The sequence below is a fragment of the Sapajus apella genome, unplaced genomic scaffold, assembly GCF_009761245.1.
Source record: "Sapajus apella isolate SASKATOON/1434 unplaced genomic scaffold, GSC_monkey_1.0 scaffold128, whole genome shotgun sequence".
NCBI lineage: Eukaryota > Metazoa > Chordata > Mammalia > Primates > Cebidae > Sapajus > Sapajus apella.
In genome coordinates this window covers 3,401,214-3,415,265 of record NW_022437068.1, presented here as the reverse complement: position 1 = coordinate 3,415,265, position 14,052 = coordinate 3,401,214, and the positions used below count along the sequence as shown (strand labels likewise).

The 14,052-nt window shown below is 50.2% G+C and overlaps 1 protein-coding gene across 6 annotated transcripts in view; it reads left to right on the top strand.

Annotated features, from left to right (window-relative positions):
- Positions 1–14,052, top strand: part of GRIP2 (glutamate receptor interacting protein 2) — a 113,561-nt gene that overhangs the window by 91,217 nt on the left and 8,292 nt on the right. For 5 of the 6 annotated variants that reach the window (XM_032262332.1, XM_032262331.1, XM_032262333.1 and 2 more), the window contains 7 exons: positions 260–326; positions 410–555; positions 1,750–1,894; positions 4,283–4,422; positions 5,000–5,179; positions 6,226–6,409; positions 8,043–8,148. In XM_032262332.1, coding sequence (XP_032118223.1) covers positions 260–326; positions 410–555; positions 1,750–1,894; positions 4,283–4,422; positions 5,000–5,179; positions 6,226–6,409; positions 8,043–8,148 — 968 coding nt within the window. The remainder of the gene's footprint in view (positions 1–259; positions 327–409; positions 556–1,749; positions 1,895–4,282; positions 4,423–4,999; positions 5,180–6,225; positions 6,410–8,042; positions 8,149–14,052) is intronic. The other variant, XM_032262330.1, reaches the window with a different exon arrangement.

Here is a 14,052-nt window from a genome sequence, read left to right as displayed (position 1 = left end):
GCTAGATCTTGTGCCTGTGTTCTCTGGTTTAATCTCACCACATTCCCACGAGGTCTACGGTGCCACCCCCATTTTACAGGGGGGAAACTGAGGCACAGGGAGGTGAGCTGATTTGCTCAAGGTCACCCAGCCAGGAAGCAGTGGGACCAGGATGTGAATAGGACCAGTGGCTCTGAGTCCACGCTCAGACCCCTGGACCTCGCCACCCCACCCCAGGCTAAGGCCACCAAGGTTTATTTCATGGTCTTTTTTCCTCCAGCAGCCAGCAGGAAGCGAGGGGAGCCCCTGATCATCTCTGACATCAAGAAAGGCAGCGTGGCACACAGGTAGGGGCAGCGGCCAACAGCAGTGGGTACAGCACCTGCACACGCCAGGCTCCTTCCACCCCCTCTACCCCCGACTCATGCAGGACGGGGACCCTGGAGCCAGGCGACAAGCTGCTGGCCATCGACAACATCCGCCTGGACAACTGCCCCATGGAGGACGCCGTGCAAATCCTGCGGCAGTGCGAGGACCTGGTGAAGCTGAAGATCCGGAAGGACGAGGACAACTCTGGTATGGCCCTCACCCTGCCTTGCCTCCTCCAGAGGCCCACCCTTTGACCAGCGGGTTGCCAGCTTGCAATTCAGGGCTCCCTCTGGCCGAGGAAGGGAGGGTGGTGGGTGCTGCCGAAGGCTGGCTGGAATGAACAAATGAAGGAGGGGGCAGCACCACAGACTTCCTACTCTCCCCAGCGTCTGGGGCCCTCCAGAGCCTCTATGAGGTGGACAGGAGTTTGAGACACTCCCGTAGCCTCCATGTCCAGCACCAAGCCTGGCAGAGGAGACCCACCTGGTGTGCTGGGTGTAGCTGGTGGACAGATGAGTGGGTGGGGCAAGGGAGGAGCGAGGCTGCCCTGTGGAGTGGCAGGCTGTGAGTGGATACGCAGAGACTGCAGACTCAGGTCCCACTGAGGCCAGACAGTGACATCGGTGAGTAAGAAAAGCTGTATGGATTGGAGAGGCAAAAGGGACGGGTGAGGACTGCGCCAAGTAGAAAGTGAATTCCTGATTCAAAGGGGCAGTCTCCAGATCACAACTCCTACCCTGTGAAAGAAGGTTACTGTAGGAGGCAGGTTTCCTTTTTCTTTTTTTAAAAGAAAAGTTGGGCCAGGTACGATGGCTCATATCTGTACTCCCCTCACTTTGGGAGGCCAAGGTGGGTGGATCACTTGAGCCCAGGAGTTTAAGACCAGCCTGGGAAGCATGGCGAAACCCCATCTCTACAAAAAATACAAAAATTAGCTGGGTCTGCTGGTGCATTGCCTATAGTCCCAGATACTTGGGAGGCTGAGGTGGGAGGATCACTTGAACCCTGGAAGCAGAGGTTACAGCAGTGAACTGAGATTGAGCCACTGCACTCCAACCTGGGCGGCAGAGTAAGACTCTGTCACACACACAAAAAAAATAAAAGAAAAAAGAAAACGATGATCAGGGGTTCCGCTCGCTGCTGGGGGAAGAGAGGCCATTGTTTCTTCTCATGGTGGTGTTGTGATTACTGTGGTTGAGGTGTGATGTTTCTTTTCTTTACTGGTATTTGGGCAGAAGACGGCCTCAGGGTCCCCAGGTTGTGCTACCTGAAGTCAGAGCAGGAGTGGCTGGGTAGATGAATGAATGAGTGAGTGAGGCCAAGGCTTTGGCGATCTGGGGATAACCAGCTCCTTGTCCTGCCCCTTGGGGACCTCCTCCTCATGGGTCCCCCTGCTTGCAGATGAGCTGGAGACCACGGGTGCCGTCAGCTACACAGTGGAGCTGAAGCGTTACGGGGGCCCCCTAGGCATCACCATTTCGGGCACGGAGGAACCTTTTGATCCCATTGTCATTTCAGGCCTCACCAAGCGTGGCCTGGCTGAGAGGTGAGCTGGGGCTTTGTGGGGACACAGGGTGGGCTCGGGGAACCCAGGAAGCAAGAGCTGGGGCTTTGACAAAGCCAAGCAAGATTTTGACCCCTGTGCCAACACTGACACTGTGGGTGACATCAGGCCAGTCACTTCCCCTCTCTGAGACTCAGGTCTGCATTTGTAAAGTGTCAGCCCTTGCCTGCCACGGCAGAGGACCGCACGCCAGCGGACCTCCTGGGCCCAGGTAGGCACTGGGTCAAGGCGTGCGCATCCTCCTGCTCCCCCCTTACCTGTGTCTGGAAAGTCAGCCCATTTGGAGCACTGGCTGTGTGCTGAATAGGATGCGGCAGTGCCCGAGTACTCTGGTCCCAGCACTGCTTGTGGCTTTCCTGAGGCACTGGGGGACTGTCCCTGCTGCCCCTAGACTCTGAAACTGTAGCAGCTGAGGGAGCTGTGAGAACAAGGGTGTCCTAGCCCTGCCCCAGGGTGGGGTAAAGGTCAGAGGTGGAACCCGACCCCCAGTGTAGGTGAGACCGAGTCTTCTCCACACAGCTGGGCAGGGATAAATCCGGCAGGCAAGGAAGCGGTGAGCTCCCAGCACAGAGCGACAAGCCAGCTGTGAAAGGGGAGCATGGCTGGGTGGGGCTGCAGGGGCAAGCGTCCTGGGCGCAGGAAGGGCGGCGACTCGGCGGGTGGGCAGAGAGAATGGGCGGGATTCCGGGGCTTGGAGCCTGCTCCTGGAGCGCCCCCTGCTGGACTCCGGGCAGACTGCAGAGGTCAGTGTGGACCCTTCTGACCCCAATGTCTTCATCAGCTAGAGCAGGTACTGGCACCTACTGCGTGTGCCTGTCCCCTCCGTCCTGGATGCTTGGGCTGCACCGACAACCCTCCTGCCTTCGCCGGGCTGATGTAACGCAGTGCTGTCCAACTGAAATGTAATTCGAGCCACAAATTTAATCAGACACTTTCTAGTAGCCACATTTGCAAAGCAAAAAGAAATGAAATTCATCTTAAATACGTATTTATGGCTGGGTGTGGTGGCTCACACCTGTAATCCCAGCACTTTGGGAGGCCAAAGTGGGTGGATCATGAAGTCAGGAGATCGAGACCATGCTGGCCAACATACCTCATCTCTACTAAAAGTACAAGTATTATTCAGGTGTGGTGGTGCGTGCCTGTAATCCCAGCTATTTGGGAGGCTGAGGCAGGGGAATCACTTGAACCAGGAGGCAGAGGTTGCAGTGAGCCACAATCGCACCGCTCTACTCCAGCCTGGGGACAAAGCGAGACTTCGCCTCAAAAAAAAAAGTATATGTAAATATTGACTTCAACATATCAACATAAAAATGATTATGATCATGTTTTCTAATCTTTTTCATGTTACCCCTTCCGTATCTGGTGTGAATCGTCTGCTTTCAGCACATCTCATTTCGGGCAGTCACATTTCAGGGGCTCAGCAGCCACCTGTGGCTGGTGGCTGCCATACTGGACACCACCGCTCTGGTCCCTTCCCTGAACCCACCATCCGCTGCCTCACTCACTACCCTCATGCAATGCCCAAGCATGACTCTCCAGGAGCTCCCATCTGGGGTGACATCTACAGCCCCAGGGGTTCAAGACCCTTGACCCTAGTCCTCTGCCTCCTTTTCCTCTACCTGGCTCAGGTCACTCTGAGCAGCTGCTAAGCTTCTACCCTGCTCAGCCCTTGCTGCTTCTCAGAATCACCTTCCTGCCTCACCCCCAATGATACTATTTAATTGGTCAGAGGTGGGGACCAGGCACCTGCATTTTCAAAAAGCTCCTCAGGTCATTGTAATGGGTGCCCAGGTAGAAACCACGGGGCCAGAGCAGTGCCACTGCCTGGCCTCATCAGCCCTTCCTGCTCTGCTGTGAGGTCTTCTGGGCGCTGGTGATTATGCCCATTCTGCAGGTGGGAAAACTGAGGCCCAGGAAAGGGCGATAGCTTCCAAGGGTGTCTGCTGGAGGGAAGTAGGAATCCATTCCATTCATTCACCCTTCAGTTACGATTTGATAATAAAATTGGTATTACTACCCCCATTTTACAGATGAGGAAGCTGAAACTCGAGGGTTTAAGAAACTGGCCCAAGATCACATAGCAAGTATTTGGCAGCTAGTATGTGGGATTCAAACCATTCTCAAAACCTTTGCTGGACACTGGTGCCAGAACCTAATTCTACAGTCAGGTGGGATGATACCCTCCCAGATTCTAGACTTTATATCTCTATTAATGTGATCCAAGATCACACTTTCATCTTTTGTTTTTGGCAGCTGGGGTCAGCCAGACTTGTGCCTTGTGGCTCTCCTGGGTTCCCTGAGGGCAGACCATCCCTCTGAGGCCCTGAGTGTCTAACTCCCACTCTCTGCCCTGCATCCACTCCTCAGGACTGGTGCCATCCATGTGGGGGATCGCATTCTGGCCATCAACAGCGTTAGCCTCAAGGGCCGGCCGCTGAGCGAGGCCATCCACCTCCTGCAGGTGGCTGGAGAGACCGTCACACTGAAGATCAAGAAGCAGCTAGACCGTGAGATTTGCTCATGCCCTGGGGGGCCACCCAGCACATTTAGGAAGGGCAGTCCCTCTGTGCCAGGCTTTGCCTGCACACCCTCACAGAGTCCTCACTGTAGCCCTGTGGGGGTGGGCCTTCAACGGCAAAGGAGATAAGACTCAGAGAGGGGAGTGATGAGCCCAAGGCCACACAGCTGGCGCCAGGCAGAATCTGGGTCCGAACCCTGTTCTTCATGACTTCCTGCCTCTTAAGGTGCTCATGTGTGTGTGCTTCATGGCCATAACTCATGCATTCCTCATTGGCCCCTGATATGTCCTCATGCCTTGGTAGAATGGCCACCACAGGCAGTGGAAGGGGCCTGAGCTAATCCAGCCTCCACTGGTGCTCACTGTGTGACCTCGGGCATGCTGCTCAGTGTTCACGAGCCTCAGTTTTCCCATCTGTGAAACAGGTTTGCTTATTAGTGCCACAGCCATATGTCAGCTCAGAAGGGCTCACTGCCTGTGAGTTTCCAGACCAGGCTGAAATGTACAAACTGAGGCTTGCTGGGAGTGTCTGTGAAGTCCAAAATGATGCCCTGCTCTCCTCCCAGGCCCCCTCCTACCCCACAAGGCGGGCAGCCACAGTGAGACCAGCGATGCTGATGAGGACCCAGGAGAGGCCCTGAAGGGAGGCATGCCAGCAGCCCGCTTCTCGCCAGCTGTGCCCAGTGTGGACAGTGCTGTGGAGTCTTGGGACAGCTCGACCACTGAGGGTGGCTTTGGGGGCCCAGGTAGCACCTTGGGGCCCTTGGGCAAGTGAGATGCTCTCTCCAGGCCACTCCAGCTGCTGGACCTGTGCAGGACTGTTCCCTGTGTCCGTCCCTCCATCCTGTGCCCATTCCTTTCCCTGTGCTCATCCCTCCCTCCTGTGCCCGTCCCTCCTGTGCTCCTCTCCTGGTATCCTATAGGGGCCCTTCCTGAAGGAAGGCCTGATTTGGCTCCATGAGCCGCTCTTGGGGCCCCTTGCTCCTGGGAGCATGGACTGCAGCCCTATCTTTTGATTTAGAACCATGGGTCCCACCCTGGCTGTTTAGCTTTACCCACTGTGAAGTTATGGACCAAGTTTGTCTTTATTCTACTGTTTCCTTCCTTCCTAGCCCAATATCTGGCACACAGTAGGTGCTCAACAATGTTCATTCCATCCAGTTGAAAATAGGGAGGCCAAAAGCCCCCTCCCACCCCAGCCTACAAGACCCGATGTGGGGCAGACACTTCTGGGGCTCCCTCCCCGGCCAGTGCACGTTGAGACCTGGGGTGGCCTCGGGGAGGTGTCTGAGTCTGGTGGCTGGCCTCAGTGGCCCAGAGCCACTGGAACTCCCCATGGTCCACCTCAGAGGACTAGTGGAGCCAGGCCTCTCTGGGCCGTGGGTGGCTGCAGCCCGTCCTTGCCTGCTGACACCTGCTGTCCCTGGGCCTCAGCTTCCCTGTCTCCAGCTCTCCGTAAGCATCTCAGCTCATTTCATAGGGCTGGACCTTCATGGCTCCCAAAGGCAGGAGGTAGAGAGTGGGCCACATGTTCAGCCCTCTCCCTGGCAGGGTGATGGTCAAGCCCAGGCCGACGGAGTTGGGACAGCCACAGAGCCCCGGGAGTTAACTTCTGGATGACCAGGAGCTCCAGGGAGATGCTAGGAGGCAGAGGCCCTCAGAGGGCTGGGTAGACCTAGGCCCAGAGAGGACCAAAGATCTCCCCAAGGTCAACCAGCACAGCTGGAAATGTGGCAGGCAAGAGGGCAAGGTGAGGTCGCAGAGAACTCAGAGGCCCTTTCTCCACTGCCAGGGTCCTACATGCCACAGACGGCAGCCCGGGGAGTGACTCCGCAGGAGTGGAGATCCGGCCGGCTGAGGGGCAGCCCCCCACCCACCGAGCCCCGGAGGACGAGCTACACCCCAACCCCCGCCGACGAGAGCTTCCCTGAGGAGGAGGAGGAGGAGGAGGAGGAGGATTGGGAGCCGCCAGCGAGGTCTGTGGTGGGAGCACCATGAAGGAGGAGGGAGCCATGGTGTCTTGGCTGGGGTGGGCGAGGGTGCCTGTGCCGAAGTGGTGGGGAAATGTAGGATCTTGGTGGGCTCCTGAGGAGGCGCCTCCTGGGAGAGAAGCACTGAGCAGAGCCACCTCAGCCAGACAGAGACAGCGGGAAGGGCAGACTGCTGGAGGGCACGGAGGGCTGAAGGTGTGGAGGGGGCGCAGCCTGCTTTGCCTTTCCCAACCCTGGTCATCTCCTGTTCTCAGAAGAGCAGCAGCACACTCAGAATTTGAACCCAGACCCACCTGACTTACCCCAGATGGCCTGATGGCCTCCTTCCAGGGCCCTCAGCTCACCGGCACCAGCCCTGGGTTGTGCCGTGTGGCTCTGAGTGGCTCAGCCGCTGGAGAAGGCCCCTGCAGAGAGCAGGCTGTGGAGAAATGCTGTTCCTCATCTGCCCAGGCCACCCTTGTACTGTGGTGCTTTTGATCAGGCAGTCCTTCCGCCTCAGTGCCTTTCCTCTGGTCTCTCTTGGTAAAATCCCTACTCATCCTGCAAAACTCAGCTCAAATTCTCCTGCCTCTGGGAAGCTTCCCTGTCTTTCTCAGGCAGAAGGGACTCCTCCCTCCCTCTGGTACCCACAGCTGCTCCTACAAGTTTCCTGGTGGCCTAACCACCTCGTGTCTATCTGGTTAACTATTTAGCTGTCATCTCTACTTGGTGGCACCCCAGCTCCATGCCTGGCTCCTAGTAGGTGCTCAGGTATATTTTGCAAATGCATTTTCAGCTGTGTAAGAACAGGGCCCACACCTTATTCTCCTCCATATCCCTGTGCCCAGCACAGGACTTAGCTCAGGAAATGTTTGTGGAATTGACTTGAATGGTGCAAGTGTTCTTCAGCCTCTGTGTTTTCATCTGTTACATGGAAAGGGAAGGAGGCAGCACATTCTCATTCCTAAGCTCCCTAAGAGAGCAAAGCCCGTGCGCCCTCATAAAAGAGCAAGTGCTTTGCAAACCACAGCATGCCGTGTAACTGCCGAGGCCTTTGTAATTGGCAAGTGGCTTTGTGAAGTGTGAAATGTGAATCGTTAACTTTCTGAGACTCAGTGTTAGAGCTGATAACGGGTTCATACAACCTGTGATGGGAGTTATGCGTGGTCTCGACCCCTTCCCCAGCACAGATATTTCATCCTCTCCATCCATCTGTGTCTTTGCTGGCTCCAGCTCTGTCCTTGTCACTGTTCCACGGTGCCATGTGTCTAGGTGGGGCCAGGGGCGGTCCTCTGGGGCTGTACCATGGATCTCCTCTCTGTCTGTTCGTCTGTTTGTCCTCTGTCTCTCTTCCCAGGCATCCTGTGTCACCGCTCTCCGCCCCGTCTCATCCGCCCCTGTTCTAACTGGCCACCAACAGTCCTGGTCGCCCCTAACTGCGTCTTTCCCTTATTCTGTGTCACCAACCACTGCCCTGGGGCCCCAGAACTGCCACTGAGGATGCCTGCCTGCCTGCCCGCCCACCTACCTTATGGCCTCTCGAGCCCAGCGCTGGGCCCTGGGGCCCCGAAGACTCCTCAGGCCCCAGCCCACCCACCCACGTGCCAGGAGTTGACACTCTCTGGTTCCTACGTTACAGCCCAGCCCCTGGCCCTGCCCGAGAGGAGGGCTTCTGGCGAGTGTTTGGAGAAGCTCTCGAAGACCTGGAGTCATGTGGCCAGTCAGAGCTGCTGAGGGAACTGGAGGTATGGCCACCTGCCCTGCAGGCCTGTGTGGGGCACCTGGGGCTGTGCACTCTGGTGTGTGTGCAATGGGAGGCAGGCGTGTTGGTGGGATCATGCTCATGTGTAACGTGTATGTATGCACTCACCTGGGCACCCGCTGGGGAAAGGTGTCTTCACATATGTGCAGACTGTGCATGGACTCATGTGCAAGTGTGATTGAGAGCACTGTGATACTACATATTATCTATGTGGACATGGAATATGTGTGACATCATCATGTACATTGAGAGCAGATGTATGTGCATGCATGGGAGCATGCTCATGCACAGTCACTTGCAGAGTGTATTTCAGAACACGTGTGTCTGAGTGTGCACATGTAGGTGCACTGGGGCAGTTTTAGTATCTGTGTATGTACATGTGATACATGAATGTGGTTGTGGGCATGCCCCGTGGAAGTGTGTGGGTGTTAACATCAGTGACGACACAGGAAATAAGGGGCTATGGGAAACCAGAGGTGAATGTGACTTTGTGTAAGGCCAACACTGCTCAGTGAATACAACAAGCTGCCCAGAAGGATCTAGAGAGGATCTAGCTTCCACTCTGAGAGCAATTTTATTTTACTTAAATTTCTATTTTATCTGTGCTTTTGCTCCTTTTTATTCCTAATATTGTTGATTGGGGTCATTTTTTTTTTCTCTCTCCACTAGTCTTGCCAATTACTACATTGCTCAAAGAACACATTTTTGGCTTTATTATTTTCTGGTTTATTCATTTGTTTGTTTAGCTTTGATATTCCTTTTATTTATGTTTAAGTAATGATACTTTTCTTGGTTTCTTAGCACCTTAATTTTCAGTCTTTCTTGTTTTCAAATAAAGTATTTTTTAAAGCTATGAATTTACCTGTAAGTATTGCTTTGGCTGCATCCCAAATTTTGCTAATGTACTTTTTTTTTTTTTTTTTTTTTGAGACAGAGTCTCACTCTGTTGCCCAGGCTGGAGTACAGTGGTGCAATCTCAGCTCACTGTAGCCTCCACCTCCTGGGTTTGAGTGATTCTCATGCCTCAGCCTCCCGAGTAACTGGGATTAAAGGTATGTGCCACCATGGCCAGCTAATTTTTTTCTATTTTTGATAGAGATGGGGTTTCACTGTGTTGGCCAGACTGGTCTTGAACTTCTGGCCTCAAGTAATCCACCTGCCTCAGCCTCCCAAAGGGCTAGGATTACAGGGGTGAGTCACTGTGCTTGGCCAATTTGCTTGTTTTCAAATTTACTGTATCATTGTTTTTAATGTGTTTCTGTTGTATACTATACATAGTGTGTTCTCTTTTTATTAAAGATGAATTTAGTCTACTTATATTTATTGTGACTACTAATATAATTAAACCTTTCAATCAGAGGTACACCTGAAAAAACATATAATTAAACTTAATTCTAGTATATAATTTATACTTCCTATTTATTCTGTTTTCTTTATACTCCTCCTGATCATCCATCTTTTTTTTTCTATTGATACATTTTTCACTACTGCTCACTCTCTCCACAATCTGCAATTTGGAAATTGTAAATTTTGTTTGTATTCTTGTAGCGATTATCTTTAATTCATTTGTTTTACTTTCAACCTTCAGTTTTTACATTGAAACCTTTTATTATTACTGAAGTTATATATGTGTATTGTGCAAAATTGGGTAAGCAAAACAGAATCAAAATAAGAAATCAAAAAAATGAGTAAATCAAAAAAATAAGTAAAAATAAAACATAAGGACACAACAGTCCCACCACCAATAGGTCACTACTGGTACTGCTTTAATGAGTTTATGTGTATTTTTAGATAATGAAATCATGATGTATGTACTGTTTGTAGACTGCTTTTTTAGCTAGCTACTTCATTTTTCCATTTCTATATATTTTAATCTTTCCTAATACCAAGACCATATTCAGATTTCCTCAGTTGGACCCAAATTATCCAAACTAATGTCTAATCCATGTTTGGAGCTGATTAATATGTTTCTTAAGTCTCTCTTAATTTTAGTCCAGTGCCTTTTAAATGATACTAATGTAAAATTTTTGTTTATCATGATAAAAATTCATACATAAAATTTGCAATTTTATTTATTTATTTATTTTCGAGATGGGGTTTTATCATGTTGGTCAGACTAGTCTTAAACTCCTGACCTCAGGTAATCCACCCACCTCCGCCTCCCAAAGTGCTGGGATTACAGGTGTGAGCCACGGCACCTGGCCCAAAATTTGCAGTTTTAACCACTTTAAAGTGTACAATTTAGTGGCTCTAATTCCAGAACATTTCTAACACCCCAAAATGAAAACTTGTACCTTCCAATTCCCCCCTCTTCCCATCCCCTGGCCATCACTATCTACTCTGTCTCTATGGATTAGCCTATTCTGGATATTTCATAAAAGTGGAGTGTATACAGGTATTGATCGACTTACCACCTATGCAACTTACGACCATTCGACTTTACGACCACAATCGCTAGCCACAACTGCTCAGCATCTGGCAGCGCAAACGTTACCCAGCTGGGCGTATGACAGTGCGGACCAGCTTCCGGCAGCACTACCATCTCCGTGTGCACCATTTCAACTGTACATATAGCCTACTCAACTTACAACCAAATCATGTTACGACCAGTCCGCGGTCCCGACCGTGGTCGTAAGTCGAGCACTAGCTGGTATTTGACTTTTTGTGCCTGGATTTTTTCACTTAGCTTAATGTTGTGGCATGTGTCAGTACTTCCTCCTTTTTTATGGCTAAATAATTATTTGGAGAGATCACTGAAGGTAAGGCCATGGCCTTACCTTATATTTTCAGTATCTTTTCTTAACTTGGTTTTTCTAACAAGTCTAAGCAATACCTTTGTCCTCCTCTTGAGTAAGACATGCACTATAGGAATCTTTCACTTCTCTCCAGACTATCTCCTCTCTTCTCCCAACTTGTTTATAAATTGCTCAAAATTCATGAGCGTGGGGCTTTATCAGAATATTTGACCAATTTCTGTTACCACCTTTCCTTCTTGCATACCCTTTTTATTTCTGAGTTCATCCTTTAAGATATTCTTTCACTGAGAATCTTGTTAGGTGGTAAACTGCCTTAGGCTCTGTGTTCTGAAAATGTCTTTCTTTTTTTTTTTTTGCCAATAAATTTAGAAGTTTATAAATGTCTTTATTTCACCCCTGCTCTTAAATGATAGTTTAGTTGATTATGAAATTAAGCAATTACTCAGGGCTTTGAGGATTTTATTCTGTTGTCTTCTGGTAATGATCGTTGCTGCTGTTAGGTTCATTGTTGTTCCTTTGAAAGTCCTGTGTCTTTTCTTTCCAGGAGATTTGAGGATTTCTTTCTTTGTGATGGCTGGCTCTCTTGTTCTGATGTGTCTCAGTAGGAGTTTATTTGTCTTACTATAGACTCAGTCTGTTTTTTCAGTCTGAGGACTCATGTTTGCCTTCTATGCTGGAAAATTCCTAGTCATGGTATTTTCAATATTGCCTCCTTCTTATTGTTGCCTTCTGTTAAGGTATGTTGGACACCTGTCCTCCAAGCATTCTACCCCCCATGTCTCTTAGCTTTTCTTTCATATTTTCTCTGTACTGTGTACCAGCTGCTTTCCTTAATCTGTCTTCCAATTCACCAGTTCGCTCTTGGCTGTATTTATTCCACTGTGTAGCTCGTTTCTTAGATATTGTGTTTCAACTTCTCCATCTTTTATTCCTATAATTTTTTGTTTTTTTAGATCTTTATAGTCTTTTTTTTTAATGGCTTTTGCTTTTTATTTTCTTATTTTTCTACACATCCTAAACCAAGCTTATCCAACCTGCTGCCCACATGTGGCCCAGGATAGCATTGAATTTTACACAAATTGATAAACTTTCTTAAAACATTATGAGTTTTTTTTTCCACTTTTTTTTGAAGCTCATCAGTTGTTGTTAGTGTTAGTGTATTTTATGTGTGGCCCAAGACAATTTCCCTGATAGGGCCCAGGGAAAACAAAAGTTTGGACACCCCTGTAAACAGACTTATTTCAAGGGTTTTTTTTTTTTTTTTTTTTGAGATGGAGTTTTACTCTGTCGCTCTGGCTGGAGTGCAGTCAATGGCATGATCTCGGCTCACTACAACCTCCACCTCCTGGGTTCAAGTAATTCTCCTGCCTCAGCCTTTCAAGTAGCTGGGTACTACAGGCATATGCCACCATGCTTGGCTAATTTTTTTGGGTTTTTTTCTTTTAGTAGAGACAGGGCTTTGCCATGTTGCCCAAGTTGGTCTCGAACTCCTGACCTCAGGTGTTCTGCCTGTCTCAGCCTCCCAAAGTGCTGGGATTACAGGCTTGAGCCACTGTGCCAAGTTCCTTGTTTTTAGTTCCCTGGGTGTGGATTTGCCTACTTGTTTTGTCTGTGGGCAGGTGGGCCTTTGCATCTCATTACTGCACTGCTTCCAGCTGTGGTCTCTTCCCAGGCACCCGCCTTGCTGTGCCCCACATTGTTGATCTATCGGTGATACTGTGCCATACACATCTCGGCTTTGGCCTTTGAACTGTACCAGTTCCAGACTGGTTTTGAAGTAATTCCTCAGCTCAGTGTTTCTGCACTATTGTGGAAGGCAGATTCTGGCCCCACCCTCATGCAGACGTGAAGCTAAGGGTTCCAGTTTGTTGCAGGTGATCCTCCCCATCCCCACCTGTTCAGGTCCTGCCGGTTCCCTTCTGTACCCCTGTGGGCCGACATTTTCCAGTCCCTATCCAGCAATGAGACGGCACTCGCTTTCCGGAATGGTACCCAGCTTCCTGCTTTGAGACTGCATTCTCGTTTCCCTGAACAGTACCCCAGCTCCAAACGTGTATGTCTCGTTCTGTTACCTTCCGTGGGCCACTAACTTCCATAAGCCAAACGGTTCCACTCCTGCTTATCCCTGTCTCTGAATTTTTCTTTCTTGCTTTGAAAGTGTTTATTTAAAAAAATGAAATCTATAATCTCTATGTGTTTGGAGGGAGGTGTGAAATTCCTGTATCAGCTCAGTCTGTATTTTAACTGGAAGTCCTTGAATTCTACAGTTTCAGGAGTCCAAGACCCTGTGATGCCTGGACTCTCTGATTCTATGTTTTAATAACTCTATTTTCCCAAAGTGAGGAGTCTCGTATCTTTCTTTTTGGATGCTGGCTCCCAGGCAGGTGAAGATCATTTCTAAGATGAGAAAAAGGTACTTCCCTGCCTCCTTATTCAATACCTTCCCCCGTTTTCCTATCTTCCGCCCGACTCCAACGCAATAGTTTGGCCCTGAAACGGTTTTTATTTTTTAGAGAAGGATCTTGCTGTGTTGCTCAGGCTGGCGTGCAGTGGCATGGTCTCAGCTCACTGTACCCTTCACCCCCTAGGCTCAGATGATCCTCCCACCTCAGCCTCCCTAGTAGCTGGGACCCCAGGCATGCATCACCACACCTGGCTAATATTTGTATTTTGTAAAGACGTTGTCTTGCAATGTTTGCCCAGGTTGGCCTCACATTCCTAGGCTCAAGCAATCCTCCTGCCTCTGCCTCTCAAAGTGCTGGGATTGTAAGCGTGAGCCATTGCGACCAGCCTAAAACATTTTAATCATAATCTACCTTCCCTTAGGGGATCCCTAAAAGACCAAACCCCCACCCCAAATGGTCAGATAGAACTGTGCACTAATAGTGGGAACTCAGCTACTGTGATGGGCAGGAGGAGATGTTTCCAGGCTGGGGAGACACCTGTGTGCCTTTGAGATTGTATGATGTCACAGGTAAGAAGTCCATCCTTCCCTCCCAGCAGCTCCAGCACCCACACCTCCATCTCTGGATTTCCCAGCCTGAGTGTGAAGCTGTTTCCCTCAGGGCCACACACTTCCGCTGGCAGCTTAGAGCTTGGCATTTCCGACTGCGCAGCCCTCCCTCCCTGAG